The sequence below is a fragment of the Bos indicus x Bos taurus genome, chromosome 27 (genome assembly GCF_003369695.1).
Source record: "Bos indicus x Bos taurus breed Angus x Brahman F1 hybrid chromosome 27, Bos_hybrid_MaternalHap_v2.0, whole genome shotgun sequence".
NCBI classification, from domain to species: domain Eukaryota; kingdom Metazoa; phylum Chordata; class Mammalia; order Artiodactyla; family Bovidae; genus Bos; species Bos indicus x Bos taurus.
The window spans coordinates 2,695,178-2,717,716 of record NC_040102.1 but is presented as its reverse complement, the minus strand read 5'-3'; the positions used below and the strand labels follow the sequence as shown (position 1 = coordinate 2,717,716).

At 39.6% G+C, this 22,539-nt stretch overlaps 1 protein-coding gene across 3 annotated transcripts in view; it reads left to right on the top strand.

Moving 5' to 3' along the window:
• Positions 1-22,539, top strand: part of CSMD1 (CUB and Sushi multiple domains 1) — a 2,076,272-nt gene that overhangs the window by 1,563,569 nt on the left and 490,164 nt on the right. For all 3 annotated transcript variants that reach the window (XR_003509135.1, XM_027530260.1, XM_027530259.1), the window contains exon 11: positions 21,050-21,153. Coding sequence is in view for 2 of the 3 variants with exons in the window: in XM_027530260.1 (XP_027386061.1) it covers positions 21,050-21,153 (104 nt within the window). In the remaining variant the exon portion in view is untranslated. The remainder of the gene's footprint in view (positions 1-21,049; positions 21,154-22,539) is intronic.

Here is a 22,539-nt window from a genome sequence, read left to right as displayed (position 1 = left end):
CAGGCTCCTCTGTCCATGGGATTTCCAAGACAAGAATACTGGAGTGGGTTGCCCTTTCCTCCTCCTGGGGCTTTCCAGGTGGCACTAGTAATAAAGAATCCACCTGCCAATGAAGGAGACATAATAGATGCAGGTTCGATCCCTAGGTTGGGAAAATCCCCTGGAGGAGGGCATAGCAACTCACTTCAGTATTCTTGCCCGGAGGGTCACCATGGACAGAGGAGCCTAGCTGACTACAATCTATAGGGTCAAGAAAGGTCAGACATGACTGAAGGGACTTGGCACACATCCTCCAGGGGATCTTCCCAACCCAAGGATCAAACCCATGTCTCCTGTATCTCCTGCATTGGCAGGTGGGTTCTTTATCACTGAGCCACCTGGGAAGCCCTCTTAGGATAAGACATTACCATAATTTAGGACAATTCTATGCTACAGTCCATGGGGTCACAAAGAGTCAGACATGACTGAGCACACAAACATACTTGCTAGACTTAGAACAGAAATGCATTGAACAGAGTTACTACTTACTGAGCAGCTGCTGTGTGCTGGTTGTCTTATGTTTCCACATTTCTTCTTTGTTAAAAATCCTACAACACTTCACAGATGAGGAACTTGTGAAGATTAGATATCTTTTCATCATTCTTTTAGCTCTGCCTAACTTTAATACATAAATATCAAAGTAGAATTGTGCCATTCTGGGTTACATGTCAGCTGTGTGTTACATGGACAAGGGGTGATGAAGCCCATTGCTGTTTCCAAGCAGAGAATAACTGGGCAACTAAAAAATAAAATGATTAAAGATAACTTGCATAGGAAGTGTGGTCAAGAAATGCCTATACTTCTCAGAAGGAAGCTATAAGTCATGCTTATCTGTAGTTGAATGATTTTGGTTCTGATTTGCATTTTCTGACTGTTGCTTTTAAATGCTTGTGTGCCTTGCTCATCCTCTAGCTATGAAATGGTCACAGGAGGTATCTTAAGTATTCTGAACTTTCTTCACACCCTGAGTATTAACCCCAAATAAACATATTTGAAAATAAAGCAAGTGGGTTATAACCAGTTTTAAAGAAAAACCAAATGCATGGAGATTAAAGCTACAGAGAATATTTAAGTGGAAATTAAAAAAATAAAATAAAAGATTGAACAAGTTTGTTTGTCCTTGATGATCAGCTCCTCTGCCAGAAATAAGGATACTTAAGATCTGAAGAAAGTTCAGAAGACTTGAGAGTATTTTTGAAGAGGTTGAATAAGGAAACATATCTACTAGAGGCAATCATAAGCATCCAGTTCTCATTCTTTCCAACAAGTACATAAAAATAGCAAGCAGGACAAGCTGTCATTGAATGAGAAGACACAGCTATTTTTTAAGGAGAAGCCATTACTGATAAAACATAACTTCCATATGCAGAGAAAAAAAAGGTGTTGATAATTTTGCCCATCAGAGATAATTAATCATTGTGTTTAAAATTAAGGAATGGTCATCTTGTTAAACATATATGCTTTTATTCTTAATTTTAAGTCACCCAAATATTTGCACAGGAGACAGTAAAGCACAAAAGTCAATTCTCTAATTTTGGTTTGTAAAGGATTTTTTAAATGTTGCAATAAAAACAAAGGTTAGCTTGCCAATAGTTTAAAAGGAGATAGTTTATCTTCCAATTTAAAACTGCCATATTCTCAGTTTGAAATAAAATAAAGGGAAAATATGAGGAAATTCACTAATGATTCTTTTATGTGTTTTATGGATTCCTTTTAAGCACTACAGTTGCATTGTCACTAGCAGAACTGGAGATCTAAATTATATTTCTCAGGTTGACTTGTCTAGAATGTGCATGGTGTCTGCTGCTGCTGCTGCTAAGTCACTTCAGTCGTGTCCAACTCTGTGCGACCCCATAGACGACTGCCCACCAGGCTCCCCCGTCCCTGGGATTCTCCAGGCAAGAACACTGGAGTGGGTCGCCATTTCCTTCTCCAATGCATGAAAGTGAAAAGTGAAAGTGAAGTCGCTCAGTCGTGTCCGACTCCTATAGACCCATCTAGAATGTGCATGGTGTCTATTCTTCTCTAATTAGTATTTCCAGCAAACACAACGCACAATGAAGTGCTCAGTTCCCTAGTCCTGGCTGGAGTTTGAGAAATGCAGCAACTTATTTAAACTGTTCTATGGGGCATGGTTCGGAGAAGGCAATGGCATCCCACTCCAGTACTCTCGCCTGGAAAATCCCATGGACAGGGGAGCCTGGTAGGCTGCAGTCCATGGGGTCGCTAGGAGTCGGATACGACTGAGTGACTTCACTTTCATGCATTGGAGAAGGAAATGGCAGCCCACTCCAGTGTTCTTGCCTGGAGAATCCCAGGGACGGTGGAGCCTGGTGGGCTGCCGTCTATGGGGTCTCACAGAGTCTGACAGGACTGAAGCAACATAGCAGCAGCAGCAGCATAGGGCATTGTTAGTTGTTTCTCATTTGTTCCTTTTGTATCTTCCTTTCATTTTTGACATCCTACATTAACTCCAAATTCTGAGTTGTTTTGAAATGTTGTACTATTGCCTTCTAGTTGACTCTTACATGGAATAGTGCATTTTACTTGATGGAAATCATTAATCCTTACCTTTCAGTCATTTTTCAGTGTTCTTAATTGAATCTACTGATGACATTTAACAAAGACAATATTATTTCTACATGCTGTCAGAAAAAAAATCATATACACTTGGGTATCTTCTATCTACAGTCCAATAGCATTTGAAATGTCTAAAATTAAATAGTCATTTTCTACATGTTGCTAATCTACAGCTGCATAGTTTAAGCTCCAGAATTTGCAACTATCCTCAGCTGCTGGCTAAATTAAATAATTAAATTTCATATGATTTTCTTTTATTTAAAAGGAATACACACACACACACACACACACACACACACACACACACACACATTCATTTAGGAAAATTGGAAGAGTGCAAAAAAGTAGGGAAAAAAAAGAGAAGCAATCACTGGTCCATAATCCATTGATAGCCATGCAGCATTTTGGTATATTTTTATACCAGAATTCCCTCTACATCAGCGTTTCTGGGTTCTAAGAATCTGCATTTTTAATAATATCACTAATTAATTACACAGAAGTTATTGATGTAGGTGGTCTGTGGACTGTGTTTTGAGAAACATGCTACAAGATAATTTAAACTTCATGGATTCTGGAGAGAGAGAGTGAACATTTTCAATAAAAGAACGGTTCAAATTTGTTTAAAGAACAAAACTATAATGGACTGTTAAGGATGTATATGATGGATAATTTGAATGAAAGGAGAGTGAACAATTACCAGACTGTTGATAAAGCCCAGCCCAAGAGCAAGGCACATGTTTGAATTAGAGCTAACTGAAACCTATCAAATGTGTAGTATGCATCACATACTATTTCAGGTGTTGTATGCATGTTCATTTCTTTCTTCCCTACAATAATCCCATTGTGATATTATTCTGCATGTCATGTAGATAAGGAAAGGGAAACATGCATAACTGAATTTACTTACACAAATCATACAGCTAGTAAACTACAAAACCAAAATTCAAGGCCAGAGGAGGTTCAGGACCTCTTCTGACCACCAGTGAGCCTCTTCCTACGTCATTTACAATCCTTAGAAAGCATATTTTGGAAGAACCCCAGTAAATTTACCATTCATCTATGACCACAGAAATAAGCTTTTTTGTTCTTAATTAGTCCATTTTTGTATGGGTAGCTATAGGCCAAATAATGTGTAAGCATTGTTCAAAATATTTTCTGAAATAAATATACAGATGTGGGATGTTTAAGTAGATTTGAAATGTAGTAGATTTTCTCTGCATGTTTGGTAGCTAGAAAAAATTGTTGCCCAAGTTTTGCTGTAGAATAAAATGTCAGAAAGACTCTTCTAGTATCAGAATCAAAAGCAGCCTTTATTCTACTAATTTTAAAAAGTGACATGACAAGAACCATTCTTTTGTTTTGTTTTAGTAAAACTGAGAAGTTGAACCACTGGTGAAATCTTATGAATTTAATGAATAAAATCTAATTCCTGAATAAGTAGTTTACTAGCTAGCAGTTCTTAGGGATGGAATAGGTGAGGGTGAGTATGCCCATAAAATAAACCATTCTTACCCTTAATGAATAATTCCATATAAAAAAAGAAAAATTTCTGGAATCCTCAGGCATGCTGGAATGTTACAGATATTTGTGAGTATAATTTTTTCCCCTTATTCTGAAGGGCATCAACTTGGTTTTGCTTTGTACAACTTTGGAGCTATTTTGGTTTATGCTAATGTGAGGCCATCAACCTTTGACTAGCTTTAGAGTCTAAAGTTAAACCCTGTGTATATGTGATAGTCCCAGGTTTTTTAGGTTAAATGGTATACCTGGGAAAGATAAGTGTATTGATTCAGCAAATATTTATGCACATACAGTGCTGAACCCAGTAGTTAAAAAAAGGAAATCAAAATGACTCCTGTTTTCTTAGATTTTTCATTCTAATTGGAAAGACAGGAAATGAGCAGATAGATGACAGATGAATACATACATACATACATAGATGGATACATAGATACATAGACAGGTACACAGATAGATGGATACATAGATAGACAGATACATAGGTAGATACACAGACAGATGCTGCTGCTGCTACTAAGTCACTTCAGTCGTGTCTGACGGCAGCCCACCAGGCTCCCCTGTCCCTGGGATTCTCCAGGCAAGAACACTGGAGTGGATTGCCATTTCCTTCTCCAATGCATGAAAGTGAAGAGTGAAAGTGAAGTTGCTCAGTCGTGTCCGACCCTCAGCGACCCCATGGACTGCAGCCTTCCAGGCTCCTCCATCCATAGGATTTTCCAGGCAAGAGTACTGGAGTGGGGTGCCATTGCCTTCTCCATTGATAGGTAAAAAAGAAAACTCAGATAATGTGAAGAGACTTTGAGAGGAAGAATACTAGGTAATAAGCATGACTGCTAGTGAACAGTGTAAGGATGGTATTCACAGGGTCAAAAAAGACCCTTGAGAAAAAATACTCAAATTGGATCCCTGTAGGAGGGACAGCCACGCCCAGGACTCAAGAGAGAACTTTCTAGTAAGAGGCGAACTATGTACAGTCCAGGAGCAAAGAGAGAACAATTAGACACAAAAGACCTAAAGGAGGGGAAATCCTGTCTTTTATATCAAGGTACAAATTTGGGGTCAAATAATAGATCACTCTTAAGTGTCATAGTTTGAAGTATTAATTCATATTCATCATTAGCTATTTCTACCTGACCTATTTTTTTTTCTTGATGGAAATTTGTATATTTCTAGAGTTTTCCTTCCAGGACAGGAGATATTTATAGACATAACTGAAGATGAATTAAAAATGAGTGAATGAACCATGTAAAATGTCTGTGTAAACCATCGCTTTGTAGGGCTTGATTGAAGCAGGACTAAGGCCATCCATTCCCCTCATCCCATACATTGAGAGTGTCAGTATTTTCCTGTTTTCACCTTCTTCTCTTAACACATGTGTAGAACCCTCTACCTCCTGTTTACTTCGTAAATCCCAAGCTCTCTTAAGCTTCCTTTGCCTTCACGAAACAGAAGTGGGTGACCATGATATGGAGGCATTTAAATGGCCTCACCAAAGCTATGTTGCTAGCATCCATGATAGATAACTATAACAGTAGAACCTAGTCCACTGATGTTCAGGTGGCAACATCTCCCTGCAAGCTTGACATAAGGTTGGGTGGCTGCCTCATTTCCACTTTTTTACAAATTGGCCAACTCTGGCCCTCAGGCCTGAATGGATTCACATTGCTTCACTGCAGGCTGTTATAGAAGTCAAGACAGAGTCAGGATGTCAAAATGCTGATGGGAACCTCCAGGTCATATGATTCTTTAGTTAGTTTTTTTTTTTTCCCCCTTTCTTTCTTGCTGGACCATGGACATTTATAAATTGACCCATGAGAAAGACAAAAATTTAAATGAAACCATCCTTGGATGCTGGGCTTCATAAGCAATGTTGATATTGGTTTGCAGCAGCTCCCAATTTCTACACCTGTTTCAAATTAGATTGCTAAAGTAATATATTCAGACAAACACTGCAGTTTGAAGAGTAGATTTTTTAAAATAAATTATAATGGCTGTATCACTAATGAGCCACCTCGGGAAGCCGCCTCTGGCATCTGGGGCTCAATCCCGAAAGTAAATAGGTTGCTTGATTCTTTGTCTAACTCTGTTACTCAATATGTAGAAATAAATGTACATGTCTTTATTTTTATCAACTCAACCCTTTCCTTTCTATATAACATCATTTTTTTTTCTTAATTAGTTACTTTATTTTGGCTATGTGCTCCCCTTGCCCTTTTTGACACACTGGCTCTGTCTTGACTTCCAAGTCTTTGTTGCCATGTACGGGCTCTCTCTACTTGCAGCCAGCGGGGGCTGCTCCCCAGTTGTGTGTGGGCGTCTCACTGTAGTGGCTTCTCTTGTTGCGGAACATGGGCTCTAGAGCGTGTGGACTCAGTAGCTGTGGTGAACAGGCTTTGTTGCCCTGCAGCATATGGGATCTTAGTTCCTGGACCAAGGATCAAACCTGTGTCTCCTGTATTAGCCGACAGATTCTTAACCACTCTTTATATATGGAATTCTTTATATATGGAATTTAGAAAGATGGCCATGATAACCCTATATGCGAGACAGTAAAAGAGACACAGATGTATAGAACAGACTGTTGGACTCTGTGGGAGAAGGCGAGGGTGCGATGATTTGAGAGAATAGCATTGAAACATGTATATTATCATATGTGAAACAGATCACCAGTCCAGGTTCAATGCATGAGACAGGATGCTCAGGGCTGCTGCACTAGGGTGACCCTGAGGGATGGGATGGGGAGAGAGGCAGGAGGGGGTCTCAGGATGGGGAACACATGTACACCCATGACTGATTCATGTCAATGGATGGCAAAAACCACCACAATATTGTAAAGTAATTGGTCTCCAATTAAAATAAATATATTTTAAAAAGAGGACTTTAAAAAATATTCTTTAGCTAATTCTTTTCACAGTTAAGTAAAATACCATTTAGATAACTATTTAAAGTTAATTCTGTTCTTTGAAGTATCTTTCAGCCAAGTTGGAGGTAAGCAGTATGTTAGTAAAATACCAGAAACATTTAAGAAAAAATATTTTCTTTTCTTTCCTACACAAAATAACTTCTTCACTAAATAAACATGCTAAAAAAGACATTATTTTTTTCTTTTTATCTGGGACTCATAATCTTGATCCATCATCTCTAGGGTTTTATTTGTCAGAGATAAACAAAACTAACTTTGATTGGCATTTCTTGAAATTCTTCTGTGTTACTCTATGGAACTCTTAGATTTCTTGAATACTTCTATGAGATGATATATTCCTATTTTGATTTATTTTGTTTAAGCAGGGCCATAATGTACCATTTTTTTAGATCTATTTTCATCAGTACCCAGCTATAAAAAATGTGCCTTCTGTTATTTCTCTAGTTATTGATTTTGCCCCTTCATTCCAGTTATTTTTCATAAACTCCCATATTTTCTGCCTTTATCTATGGATCTGTATGTTTCTCTTGCAATCCTTTCATCTTTTAGTCCTTCAAATTTCCAGCTAAGTTATTCCACATATCCTGCGTGGATAGATTTTAACATTCTGTAAATGTTAATTCTGCATTTTACCACATCTAATAACCCTCTGATTTATTCTATAGCAGTTATTGTATTGTGACTCTCAAATTCCCAGTCTCTCATGTTTAATAACTATGCTGTCTTCTTTCATCCACCTGGGAATGCATTTCAATAATCTCCCAAACACTGCTTGTGGTTCTCTGGTTGCTTCATTTCCAGAATTAATGAAACTCATGCAGCGATCTCACTAGTTTGTTCTCTTATTTTACTCAGTAAACTGCTTTAACATGCCTCCATCACTGCTCTGGAGTTTGTTTAGTCTCTCAGGTGGGCTGGTTAGTCTTTGTTGCACTGTAAGTATACTCTGTCTCTGACAGTTTTATTGACATTTTGATGATTTTTGCTTGAGGATTTTCTTTACAATATTAGTCCCTGTCATCTTCATCCAACACCCAATTCACTTCTTTTTCTGAAATGTTGTGGATCTGACTTTAATTCTTGAGAATCCGTAGCATTGTGTCTAAGTATTTTTCCAAGACAAGCTTCTTAGGAGAAGCACAATTCTACTGAAATGAAAAGGGAGGTGTGTAGTTGGAAACATGTGTCTAGAAATAAAATGACAGAGGATTCCTTTTTTGGAAAAAATTGGTATTAGGAATTGCTAAGTCAGAATGAAGAGAGCCAGGGTTTTCCTTGGTTATAAAGACTTGTGAGGTTTGAAATAATACAATCCTCAAGTTGGTGGCAGAATGTGGCCTGGCCTGGTGGACGTGAGGAGTTTCCTAGGATAGAAGCCAATGAAGGTGGTGATGACACAGCTATTGCTAATCCAGTGCCTGCTGTACCACTGCACAATTCACACACGTGGCTGCATCCTACTTTTGATCCTCAGCACCCAGATCCTCAGGAGGCCTGATGTCAGGGATGAAGGTCCCCATAGGTGCATCACAGAGAGAGTGAAAGTAATTTATTTCCAGTTACTGCTGACAGAAGGGAATTGACAGAGGATGGCCTTCAGGGTGCGTTTTGTTTTTGTTTATGTGCTAACTTGCTTCAGTCATGTTCGACTCTGCGACCGCCATGGCTCCTCTGTCCACGAAATTCCAGGCGAGAATTCTGGAGGGAGTTGCTGCTTACTTACCCCAGGGGGTCTTCCTGACCCAGAGATCAAAACTGGCTCCCTCGCATTGCAGGCAGGGATGCAGTCTTTACCATCTGAGCAACCAGGGAAGCGCTGGCCTTTAGGCTGGAAATCAGCAAAGTTCTAGAGGACAGAACCACGTGGGAGATTCTGGGATCCATATGGCATGCCCCTTGTGTTCTTGTGATGTGATGATATGACCAGACAGCTGTGGATGGAGAAATTGCATGTTGTCATGCCTGTTTGAGTGTTTCTCTTTTCTGCCTCTGGTTCCCTGGTTAATTTGACTCTTGGTAGCACAGGTTAATAATATTGCAGCTACATTTGAAATAATTATAATGTGCTCAGTCATATCTGACTGTTTGCGGCCCATAGACTGTAGCCCTCCAGGTTCCTCTGTCCATGGAATTTCTCTGGCAAGAATACTGCAGTGGGTTGTCAGTTCCTGCTCCGGGGGAATCTTCCCAACCCAGAGATCAAACCCACATCTCTTGCATCTCCTGCACTTGCAGGCAGATTCTTTACTACTAGTCCTGCCATATTATTATAGGTCTCTTTTTATTAACAGTGCATTGAACTCTAATTTTAAATGGACATTTAGTGCTTGTATGTGGGGCTAAATATAAAGCAAGGCTATCCTAGAAATTTTGTTTTTTCCTAAATTGTTACTTTCAAAGCACTTTTCTTTCTAGGTTGCAACCAAATCTTAGTAATTTCATACTACATATCATTGACCACTGCCATGTGTAATTTGCAGATATGAAACATTTTATGTACTTTTCTGTGGGAAACACCAGTGTGCATTTACCCAGGCCCTGTGCTGCATGCATTTGGACAGGACTGTCTCTTTATAATTAGTTAATACTTTTTCAATTTTCCTATGCTTGGTCCTCAGTACCCTAGGCTAAAAACCTTAAAACTTGTTAGCAATTATTTCATAATTTTTAGCTCCTAAGAAAGTGTGAATTTCCCTTGAAAATGTGAAATAAATTGCTTTTGGCAAGCACGTTAGCAATTTCCAGATATAGGGTTATATTATTTTGGAGGAAATTCATAGTTTGAAAAGTCTTTCTTCTGTGAAATGACTTGAAGTTGAACGGATCAGATCATTAAGCCTTCTTTTTATCAGTTTCCTTCCCCTTCCCCTTTATCATTCCTTACCTTGTTGATTTCAACCCTACAGTCATTCATTAAGGTGATTATGAGTTAGCTTCTTCCAAGATGTAGGGACTTTTTGCTTACTTATTTTGTGCTGTTGTACATCTCATAAAATTGTAAAATTGTTCTCTTATTCTGTATCTCTTCCTATCATCACAATTTCTGGCAGAAACATGTCATTCTAAAAAGTTTAAATATAGTTTAAAGAGGACACTGAAACCAAAGGCACATAAAAAATATAACTTTTGATGAGGAAGCCTAGTGATTCATGTGTGTGTGTGCTTGTGTGCGTGTACGAAGCTAAAGGAAACATTTGGAACTAAATGCCACTGAATCATTCACACTTTAAAACATCAGGCAGCACTATTTACAACAGCCAAAACACAGACACAACCTAAGTGTCCATAGATGGATGAGTGAAGAAAATGTGGTGTGTCTGTGTGTGTACTGCTGGTGGCTCAGCAGTAATGAATCTGCGTGCAATGCAGGAGACGTGGGTTCAATCCATGGATTTACAAGATCTCCTGGAGAAGGAAATGGCAATCCACTCCACTATTCCTGCCTTGGAAATTCCATGGACAGGAGAGCTTGGCAGGCTACAGCACATGGGGTCACAAGAATCGGACTCAGCTGAGCCACTCAATCACCGCCACCATATATACATGCATGCAATGGAATATTAAGCCATACACAGAAAGGAAACGCTACATGATCTCATGTATACGTGAAATCTAAAAAAATTCACAGGAGGTGGTCCTAAGATGGCGGAGGAATAGGACGGGGAGACCACTTTCTCCCCCACAAATTCATCAAAAGAACATTTGAACGCTGACTAAATTCCACAAAACAACTTCTGAATGCCAGCAGAGGACATGAGGCACCCAGAAGAGCAGCCCATTGTCTTCAAAAGGAGATAGGAAAAAATATAAAAGATAAAAAGAGAGACAAAAGAGGTAGGGATAGAGATCTGTCCCGGGAAGGGAGTCTTAAAAAAGAGAGGTTTCCAAACACCAGGAAACACTCTCACTGCCGAGTCTGTGGCGAGCCTTGGAACCTCAGAGGGCAACATAACTGGGAGGAAAAATAAATAAATAATTAAAACCCACAGATTATGTGCCCAACGGTAACTCCCAGCAGAGAAGCAGGGCAGATGCCCGCATTCCCCACTAGCAAGCGGGGGCTGGACAGGGAGGTGTGGGCTGCATTGCTTAGAGTAAGGACCAAGCCCAAATGCCCCGAGGGCAGTCTGAAGGAACTAACTTGAGATAGCAAAGCAGACTGTGGGATAGCTACCCCACGAAAAAGTGAAAAGCCCTAACCTAAGACACCGCCAGACCCACCCACAGAACAAAGGACTGACTAGAGCTAGCTGGCTGCAGACTGGCCCATCCCCAACTGGAGACAGGCAGGCGAGGGTAGCCAGAGCCAGAAGGAGGCAATCACAGCCCCAGCAAGGCAGTATCTACCAAACTGCAAGCAGGCTTCATTGCTAACCAAGACTCTTCAGGGCTCTGGACGGTTGACATCCACCTGAGAAGGTGCGCCGGTTGTACACCCAGAAAACAGAGTGGCAGGGATGGGGGAGGTGCTAAGTCACAGCGACAGCACTCGCCAAACACCTGGTCACACAAGCTGCTCGGACCTGGGAAGGGCACAAAACGCAAGCCCAACTGAGTCTGCTCCTCTGAACACTACCCGAGTGCCTGAACCTGAGGGGCTTATACCTGGGAGGTGCATGCAGCCCAGGGCCAGCCTCAGACAGTTGCTGGCAGAGCAACCTAGAGCCTGAGCAGTGTGGGCAGGGAGGGCACATGCACCATGAGTGGGGACAAACCCAGTGTGGCTGAGACACTGCGAGCACACACCAGTGTTATTTGTTGGCAGTGTCCCTCCCTCCCCACAGCACGACTGAACAAGTGAGCCTTAAAAAAGTGTCCACCACCCCCCCGCCCTTGTGTCAGGGAGAAAATCAGACACTGAAGAGACCAGCAAACAGAAGCTAAAACAGAGGGAACCACCTTGGAAGTGACAAATGGAGAAGTCTTGAGGCTACTGTAAGAATAAGACTGAAAACCAGAGGCAGGAGGCTTAAGTCCAAATCCTGAGAATACCAGAGAACTCCTGACTCCAGGGAACATTCATCAATAGGAGCTCATCAAACGCCCCCATACCTACACTGAAATCAAGCACCACCCAAGGGCCAACAAGTTCCAGAGCAAGATATACCACACAAATTCTCCACCAACACAGGAATACAGCCCTAAGCTTCAATATACTGTTTGCCCAAAGTCACTCCAAACCCATTGACACCTCATAACTCATTATTGGACACTTCATTGCACTCCAGAGAGAAGAAATCTAGCTCCACCCCCCAGAACACCGACACAAGCTTCCCTAAACAGGAAACCTTGACAATCTACCCGTCCAATCCCACCCACAGTGAGGAAACACCACAATAAAGAGAACTCCACAAACTGCCAGAATACAGAAAGGCCACCCCAAACACAGCAATATAAGCAAGATGAAGAGGCAGAGAAACACCCAGAAGGTAAAGGAACAGGATAAATGCCCACCAACCCAAACAAAACAGGAAGAGATAGGGAATCTACCTGGTAAAGAATTCCGAATAATGATAGTGAAAATTATCCAAAATCTTAAAAACAAAATGGAGTTACAGATAAATAGCCTGGAGAAAAGGATTGAGAAGATGCAAGAAAGGATTAACAAGGACCTAGAAGAAATAAAAAAGAGTCAATATATAATGAATAATGCAATAAATGAGATCAGAAACAGTCTGGAGGGAACCAACAGTAGAATAATGGAGTCAGAAGATAGGATAAGTGAGGTAGAAGATAGAATGGTAGAAATTAATGAAACAGAGAGGGGGAAAGAAAAAACAAATTAAAAGAAATGAGGAAAATCTCAGAGACCTCTGGGACAATGTCAAATGCCCCAACATCCGAATCATAGGAGTCCAAGAAGAAGAAGACAAAAAGAAAGACCATGAGAAAATACTTGAGGAGATAATAGTTGAAAACTCCCCTAAAAAGTGAAGGAAATAATCACCCAAGTCCAAGAAACCCAGAGAGTCCCAAACAGGATAAACCCAAGGTGAAATACCCGAAGACACATATTAATCAAATTAACAAAGATCAAACACAAAGAACAAATATTAAAAGCAGCAAGGGAAAAACAACAAATAACACACAAAGGGATTCCCATAAGGATAACAGCTGATCTTTCAATAGAAAGTCTTCAGGCCAGAAGGGAATGGCAGGACATACTTAAAGTGATGAAAGAAAATAACGTCCAGCCCAGATTACTGTACCCAGCAAGGATCTCATTCAAATATGAAGGAGAAATCAAAAGCTTTACAGACAAACAAAAGCTGAGAATTCAGCACCAACAAACCAGCTCTCCAACAAATGCTAAAGGATCTTCTCTAGACAGGAAACACAGAAAGGGTGTATAAACTCGAACCCAAAACAATAAAGTAAATGGCAAAGGGATCATACTTATCAATAATTACCTTAAATGTAAATGGGTTGAATGCCTCAACCAAAAGACAAAGACTGGCTGAATGGATACAAAAACAAGACCCGTATATATGTTGTCTACAAGAGATCCACCTTGAAACAAGGGACACATACAGATTGAAAGTTAAGGGCTGGAAAAAGATATTCCACGCAAATAGAGACCAAAAGAAAGCAGCAGTAGCAATACTCATATCAGATAAAATAGACTTTAAAACAAAGGCTGTGAAGAGACAAAGAAGGACACTACATAATGATCAAAGGATCAATCCAAGAAGAAGATATAACAATTATAAATATATATGCACCCAACATAGGAGCACCACAATATGTAAGACAAATGCTAACAAGTATGAAAGGGGAAATTAACAATAACACAATAATAGTGGGAGACTTTAATACCCCACTCACACCTATGGATAGACCAACTAAACAGAAAATTAACAAGGAAACACAAACTTTAAATGATACAATAGACCAGTTAGACCTAATTGATATCTATAGGACATTTCACCCCAAAACAATGAATTTCACCTTTTTCTCAAGTGCACATGGAACCTTTTCCAGGATAGATCACATCCCGGGCCATAAATCTAGCCTTAGTAAATTCAAAAAAATTGAAATCATTCCAAGCATATTTTCTGACCACAATTCAGTAAGATTAGATCACAATTACAGGAAAATCTATTAAAAATTCCAACATATGAAGGCTGAACAACACGCTGCTGAATAAAGAACAAATCATAGGAAAAAAATCAAAAAAGTCAAAATATGGATAGAAATGAATGAAAATGAAAACACAACAACCCAAAACCTGTGGGACACTGTAAAAGCAGTGCTAAGGGGAAAAAATCTGGTTCTTTGAAAGGATAAATAAAATTGACAAACCACTAGCCAGACTCATCAAGAAACAAAGGGAGAAAAATCAATAAAATTATAAATGAAAATGGAGAGATCACAACAGACAACACAGAAATACAAAGGATCATAGGAGACTACTATAAAACATTTTATGCCAATAAAATGGACAACTTGGAAGAAATGGACAAATTTTTAGAAAAGTACAACTTTCCAAAACTGAACCAGGAAGAAATAGAAAATCTTAACAGACCCATCACAAGCACGGAAATTCAAACTGTAATCAGAAATCTTCCAGCAAACAAAAGCCCAGGTCCAGACGGCTTAGAGCTGAATTCTACCAAAAATTTAGAGAAGAGCTAACACCTATCCTACTCAAACTCTTCCAGAAAATTGCAAAGGAAAGTAAACTTCCAAACTCATTCTATGAGGCCACTATCACCCTAATACCAAAACCTGACAAAGATGCCACATGAAAAAAGAAAACTACAGGCCAATATCACTGATGAACATAGATGCACAAATCCTCAACAAAATTCTGGCAATCAGAATCCAACAACACATTAAAAAGATCATACATCATGATTCCAGGGATGCAAGGATTCTTCAATATCTGCAAATCAATCAATGTAATACACCACATTAACAAATTGAAAAATAAAAGCCATATGATTATCTCAATAGATGCAGAGAAAGCCTTTGAAAAAATTCAACATCCATTTATGATAAAAGTCCTCCAGAAAGCAGGAATAGATGGAACATACCTCAATATAATAAAAGCTATGTACGACAAACCCAAAGCAAACATTATCCTCAATGGTGAAAAAAGGAAAGCATTTCCCCTAAAGTCAGGAAGAAAAGAAGGGTGCCCACTCTCACTACTACTATTCAACATAGTTTTGGAAGTTTTGGCCACAGCAATCAGAGCAGAAAAAGAAATAAAAGGAATCCAAATTAGAAAAGAAGTAAAACTCACTGTTTGCAGATGACATGATCCTCTACATGGAAAACCCTAAAGCCTCCACCAGAAAATTACTAGAGCTAATCAATGAATATAGTAAAGTGGCAGGATATAAAATCAACACACAGAAATCCCTTGCATTTCTATACACTAATAGTGAGAAAATAGAAAGATATTAAGGAAACAATTCCATTCACCATTGCAATGAAAAGAATAAAATACTTAGGAGTATATCTACCTAAGGAAAGAAAAGACCTATATATAAAAGACTATAAAACACTGGTGAAAGAAATCGAAGAGAACACTAATAGATGGAGAAATATACCATGTTCATGGACGGGAAGAATCAATATAGTGAAAATGAATATACTACCCAAAGCAATTTATAGATTCAATGCAATCCTTATCAAGCTACCAATGGTATTTTTCACAGAGCTAGAACAAATAATTTCACAACTTGTATGGAAATACAAAATACCTCAAATAGCCAAAGCAATCTTGAGAAAGAAGAATGGAACTGGAGGAATCAACCTGCCTGACTTCAGGCTCTACTTACAAAGCCACAGTCATCAAGACAGTATGGTACTGGAACAAAGACAGAAATATAGATCAATGGAACAAAATAGAAAGCCCAGAGATAAATCCACACACATATGGATACCTTATCTTTGACAAAGGAGGCAAGAATATATAATAGAGAAAAGACAATCTCTTTAACAAGTGGTGCTGGGAAAACTGGTCAACCACTTTTAAAAGCATGAAACTAGAACACTTTCCAACACCATACACAAAAATAAACTCAAAATGGATTAAAGATCGAAACGTAAGACCAGAAACTATAAAACTCCTAGAGGAGAACATAGGCAAAACACTCTCCGACATAAATCACAACAGGATCCTCTATGACCCACCTCCCAGAATATTGGAAATAAAAGCAAAAATAAACAAATGGGACCTAATTAAACTTAAAAACTTCTGCACAACAAAGGAAACTATAAGCAAGGTGAAAAGACAGCCTTCAGAATGGGAGAAAATAATAGCAGATGAAGCAACGGACAAAGAATTAATCTCAGAAATATACAAGCAACTCCTGCAGCTCAATTCCAGAAAAATAAATGATCCAATCAAAAAATGGGCCAAAGAATTAAACAGACATTTCTCCAAAGAAGACATACAGATGGCTAACAAACACATGAAAAGATGCTCAACATCATTATCAGAGAAATGCAAATCAAAACCACAATGAGGGACCATTTCACGCCAGTCAGAATGGCTGCTATCCGAAAGTCTACAAGCAATAAATGCTGGAGAGGGTGTAGAGAAAAGGGAAGCTTCTTACGCAGTTGGTGGGAATGAAAACTAGTACAGCCACTATGGAGAACAGTGTGGAGATTCCTTAAAAAAGTGGAAATAGAACTGCCATCAGTTCAGTTCAGTCACACAGTCGTGTCCGACTCTTTGTGACCCCATGAATTGCAGCACGCCAGGCCTCCCTGTCCATCACCAACTCCCAGAGTTCACTCAAACTCATGTGCATCGAGTTGGTGATGCCATCCAGCCATCTCATCCTCTGTCGTCACCTTCTCCTCCTGCCCCCAATCCCTCCCAGCATCAGAGTCTTTTCCAATGAGTCAACTCTTCACATCAGGTGGTCAAAGTATTGGAGTTTCAGCTTTAGCATCAGTCCTTCCAAAGAACACCCAGGGCTGATGTCCTTTAGAATGGACTGGTTGGATCTCCTTGCAGTCCAAGGAACTCTCAAGAGTCTTTTCCAACACCACAGTTCAAAAACATCAATTCTTCGGTGCTCAGATTTCTTCACAATCCAACTCGCACATCCATACATGACCACTGGAAAAACCATGGCCTTGCCTAGGTGGACCTTTGTTGGCAAAGTAATGTCTCTGCTTTTGAATATGCTATCTAGGTTGGTCATAACTTTCCTTCTAAGGAGGAAGTGTCTTTCAGTTTCAATTTCATGGCTGTAATCACCATCTTCAGTGATTTTGGAGCCCAAGAAAAACAAAGTCTGACACTGTTTCCACTGTTTCCCCATCTATTTCCCATGAAGTGATGGGACCAGATGCCATGATCTTAGTTTTCTGAATGTTGAGCTTTAAGCCAACTTTTTCACTCTTTCCTCTTTCACTTTCATCAAGAGGCTTTTTAGTTCCTCTTCACTTTCTGCCATAAGGGTGGTGTCATCTGCATATCTGAGGTTATTGATATTTCTCCCTGCAATCTTGATCCCAGCTTGTGCTTCTTCCAGACCAGCGTTTCTCATGATGTACTCTGCATACAAGTTAAATAGGCAGTGTGACAATATACAGCCTTGACATACTCCTTTTCCTATTTGTAACCAGTCTGTTGTTTCATGTCCAGTTCTAATTGTTGCTTCCTGACCTGCATATAGGTTTCTCAAGAGGCAGGTCAGGTTGTCTGGTTTTCTCATCTCTTTCAGAATTTTTCACAGTTTATTGTGATCCACACAGTCAAAGGCTTTGGCATAGTCAATAAAGCAGAAATAGATGTTTTCTGGAACTCTCTTGATTTTTCCATGATCCAGTGGATGTTGGCAATTTGATCTCTGGTTCCTCTTCCTTTTCTAAAACCAGCCTGAACTGCCATACAACCCAGCAATCCCACTTCTGGGCATACACACCGAGGAAACCAGAATTGAAAGAGACATGTGTACCCCAATGTTCATCGCAATACTGTCTGTAATAGCCAGGATATGGAAGCAACCTAGATGTCTGTCAGCAAACGAATGGACAAGAAAATTGTGATACATATACACAATGGAGTATTACTCAGCCATTAAAAAGAATACATTTGAATCATTTCTAATGAGTTGGATGAATCTGGAGCCTATTATACAGAGTGAAGTAAGCCAGAAAGAATAACACCAGTACAGTATACTAATGCATATATATGGAATTTAGAAAGATGGTAACAATAACTCTGTATGTGAGATAGCAAAAGAGACACAGATGTATAGAACAGTCTTTGGACTCTGTGGGAGAGGGAGAGGGTGGGATGATTTGGGAGAATGGCATTGAAATATGTGTATTATCATATGTGAAACGAATCGCCAGTCCAGGTTTGATGCATCATACAGGATGCTCAGGGCTGTTACACTGGGATGACCCAGAGGGATGACATGGGGAGGGAGGTGGGAGGGGGGTTCAGTATGGGGAACACATGTACACTCATGGCGGATTTATGTCAATATATGGCAAAACCAATACAATATTTTAAAGTAATTGGCCTCCAATTAAATACATTTAAAAAAAAATTCATAGAAGTAGATTCGAACTGTGGTGACTAGGAATGTGGAGGTGGGGATAAATCTGGAGATCTTATGGGCAGCATGGTGGCTGTAGACAATAATACTGTATTGGTCATTGGACATATGCTAAGAGAATGGATTTAAGGTGCTTTTACTTTACATGCAAGTGATGACTAAGTGAGGAGACAGGTTTATTAGCCTGACTATAGTAGCGGTCATGTACTATATGTGTGGACATCAAATCCTCATGCTATACTCCTTAAATACACAAAAATTTTGTTTACAAAAATGAATTCTCTTAATCACATCACTCATCACTGACTGAGAAATGACAGCAACTTTCATACCAGATGTATATTTTGTTTTGCTCCCAGATATATTTATAGAATGCCATACTTTATAAAAAACTAGGGCAGTGGCAACCCACTCCAGTACTCTTGACTGGAGAATCCCATGGGTGGATGATCCTGGTAGGCTGCAGTCCATGGGGTCGCAAAGAGTTGGACACGACTGAGTGACTTCACTTTCACTTTTAACTTTCATGCATTGGAGAAGGAAATGGCAACCCACTCCAGTGTTCTTTCCTGGAGAATCCCAGGGACGGGGAAGCCTGGTGGGCTGCCATCTATGGGGTCACACAGAGTTGGACATGACTGAAGCAACTTAGCAGCAGCAGCAGCAGCAATGGCATAAAGATTGTCCTTTGACTCTCAGTAGAGGCTGATTGTCAAGACTAAACCCTGACAAAAACGTCTCCAACACCCTTTGCTTTGGCTTAAAAGAATTAAAGAATGATCCTTTTTACACCCAAAATAAAGACACATTTATGTGGTGAGACTCATCTGTGACATTAAAAATCAGCCAAGCATGACCCTCAGGCTTGAATGGATTATCATTGTTTCACTGCAGGCTGTTAGACAAGTCAACACAGAATCAGTGTGTCAAAAAGGGTAATGGGAACCTCCAGGATGTGTGAATCTTCAATCATTTTATTCTATCTTGTTAGACCATGGACATTTATAAATCAGTGCATGGAAAGACAAAAAATGAAGTAAAACCATCCTTGGTTGCTGGGCTTCATAAACAACAGCCATCAATCCCTACACCTGTTTCAAATTAGATTGCTAAAATAATGTATTCAGACAAACATTGCAATTTGAAAGAGTAGATTTTTAAAATAAATTATAATGGCTATACAACTAATTTTAGTAAGAATTTCAAATAGCAAAATTAATGCATCCCATATTAGCATTGCTCAGGAAAGCACCTGGTTAGAGCCTGCTCAGAAAAGCAACATCAAACCGGATAGTAGTCCAAAGTCTGCCTTCCTCCCTGGTGCCACTTAGACCTTTCTTTCAGGTTTAATAAATAAGCATTTGATGTTTTGTACAAGATTCCAGAGTTTCAGAGTTACTGTTAAATAAATCTCGTCAAAGTGTATTTACACTGTTAATGGCTTCTGTATTTGCCATTCTCTCTCACTCTCTTCAGTTAGCTATGTACCTCATTTGTTACTCTAACTACCTGCCTACCTACCTATGTCTATCTATCTACCATCTCTATCATCTATCCATCTGTCTCTTCATGTATTTCTACTGCCATCATCTCCATTTACTGATCTCTTTTACCTATCTATTCATCTCTCTCTTTCATCAGTGATATCTTTTTCCTTTCCTTTTTATCTATTACAGATTATCTAGTGTTCTATCTATCTATCATATAGTTCCATCATCAATCTATTTCTCCTTGTCATCTAGGGCTCTAGCCTAACTTTTTGACATCCCAGACACTCTTTCCCCTTAATCACAATTTCGGTCAACAAAGCAAGAATTACTTTTATCAGGAGAAAAGGATATGTGCTCTACTGAAAGACGTGCATAGTGTTATATCACATCCATGCATCAGACGCAACCTGGTCTTGTCTAGATGATGTTGAGCACCCAAAGTGTTCTTTATTTTAAAAAAGACAAGGCTTTGCAAGGTAAATGTAGAGGACAATTTTCCAGCCTCAGAAGGTCTTTTTCATATGTAAATATGAGTAATTACTTGGAATCTGTGGACATCACACTGAAAATGTTTATTTTTTGGTGTTCCAGTTATCCTCTAAATAGATCTCATTAACTGCAGTCTCCATTTATTTTGCTTATGCTGACTTAACCTTTGGTGATTCTGAACACTATAAATATGAGAATAAATACTTAATGGGCTTAACATATAATATGGGTTGATTTCATTTTTAAACCTGATAATATCTCTGGAGTGATAGCAATTTTGAGTTCCATAGAATCCTATAATCAGGGGCTCTCAAATGTATATAATCATTATTTTAAAAAGCAACTTGATATTATTTGAAATAACAATGGCATTATGGAACAAAATTAATTCTCCAACTGGATATATGCAGTATGCAAGGTCCCAGGGAGTTCCCATTATGCTAAGTAATTCTGTCTTGTGTTTGATTCAGGTCATCAAGCTTGCCTTTGAGGAGTTTGAGCTAGAAAGAGGCTATGACACCCTAACCGTGGGCGATGCTGGAAAAGTAGGGGACACCAGGACCGTCTTGTATGTGTGAGTACATCTTCCCTTGTTTTTTTTCTTTCCTGGGATGGGGAGGTGTCTGTGCAGACATGGGTGTCGACTGGAGATCCTGGTCAGACTTTCCATTCCCAATCAGAAGTTTAATAGATGCCACATGTGGCTACATTAGTGGTGTCAAACTCTGATTTATGTGAGAATTAACTCATCATTATGTTCTATTAATATCTCTGTCAATGTTTTTCTATTTATTTCAAATCATTAAGAATATGGCAAAAATTTAGAATATATTGGAAAGCAGAAAGTAGAGGTGATAAGTTTCTCAACTCAGCTCCTCCCTGTCAATCTCCCTCCACTTATTCCATTATCCATGTTTGGGGAAGTACAAATATTTTCTACAATGAGGCCATGTGTCTTCCAAAGCCTTGCATTCTGTAGAGCTGCATACTAACTGTAGCAGAGATGGTGGGGAGAAGAGTGGGGCTAACACCCTGCATGTCTGTGGTCCTCCTCCCAACCCAGAGTCCTGGGGGATTCAGAAGCAGCCCTGCCAGGTACAGCAGCAGAGTCCCTGCACTGGCTCCTCTGCAGCTGGACTCACAGAGGGGTCTGCACTCACAGAGGGGTTTGCACCTTTCACTCTGGATGCTTTCAGCCTCTTGCAGATTCAGGGCCGTGAGGCGAGTCTGGGTAGTTTTTAGCAGACTTGTTCTTTCAGAATTAAAGCCGTGATCCTGGGGGCATCTTGACTCAGTATCTTCAGCACAGCCGGAAATGTCTCAACAGCCCCTTCCTCTGCGCTTGCAACCTACACAGACAGCTTCCTGTGGGGACTCTGGAGACACCTAAACCAGAAATTGCTTTCACGAATGAAAGTCATTCTGCAGGATTTTCACCTTTTTTCTCTTAATCTGCTTATTCATGGCTGGGGTTTTCTGTTTATTTGAGAGAAAGCTTACCCCTGATAGCTTCAGCTAGGAAACAATGACAAAAGGGGAACAGTAGTGGCTGTGATGCCCACTTATTCTCTTATTTACTAGTTACTTATGAGGTGATTCATGTTGTAAAAAAGTTCTGCAGCTGAATGTCTGTCCATACCTTTAAAATTAATAAGCCTGAACGCTGATGGCTCTGGGGACAATCTCTTCTCCTTTGTTGTGTCTTGGACGTACTTTCCTGTCAGTACATAACTTCATCTCATGTTTTGTAACTACTACTACTAACAATTAAAATCATGTTTCATGTTACTGGCCCATGGCCTATGATTATGATTATAATAATAACAGTAGTGATCTCATGGCATTTATTGAGAACATCTTGTGTACCATGCACTGTGCTAATATATATCTTCTTTGGCCTTCACCTTAATCCTATAAGTTAGGGGTTAATACTGTCTTCATCATACAAATGATGAAACCG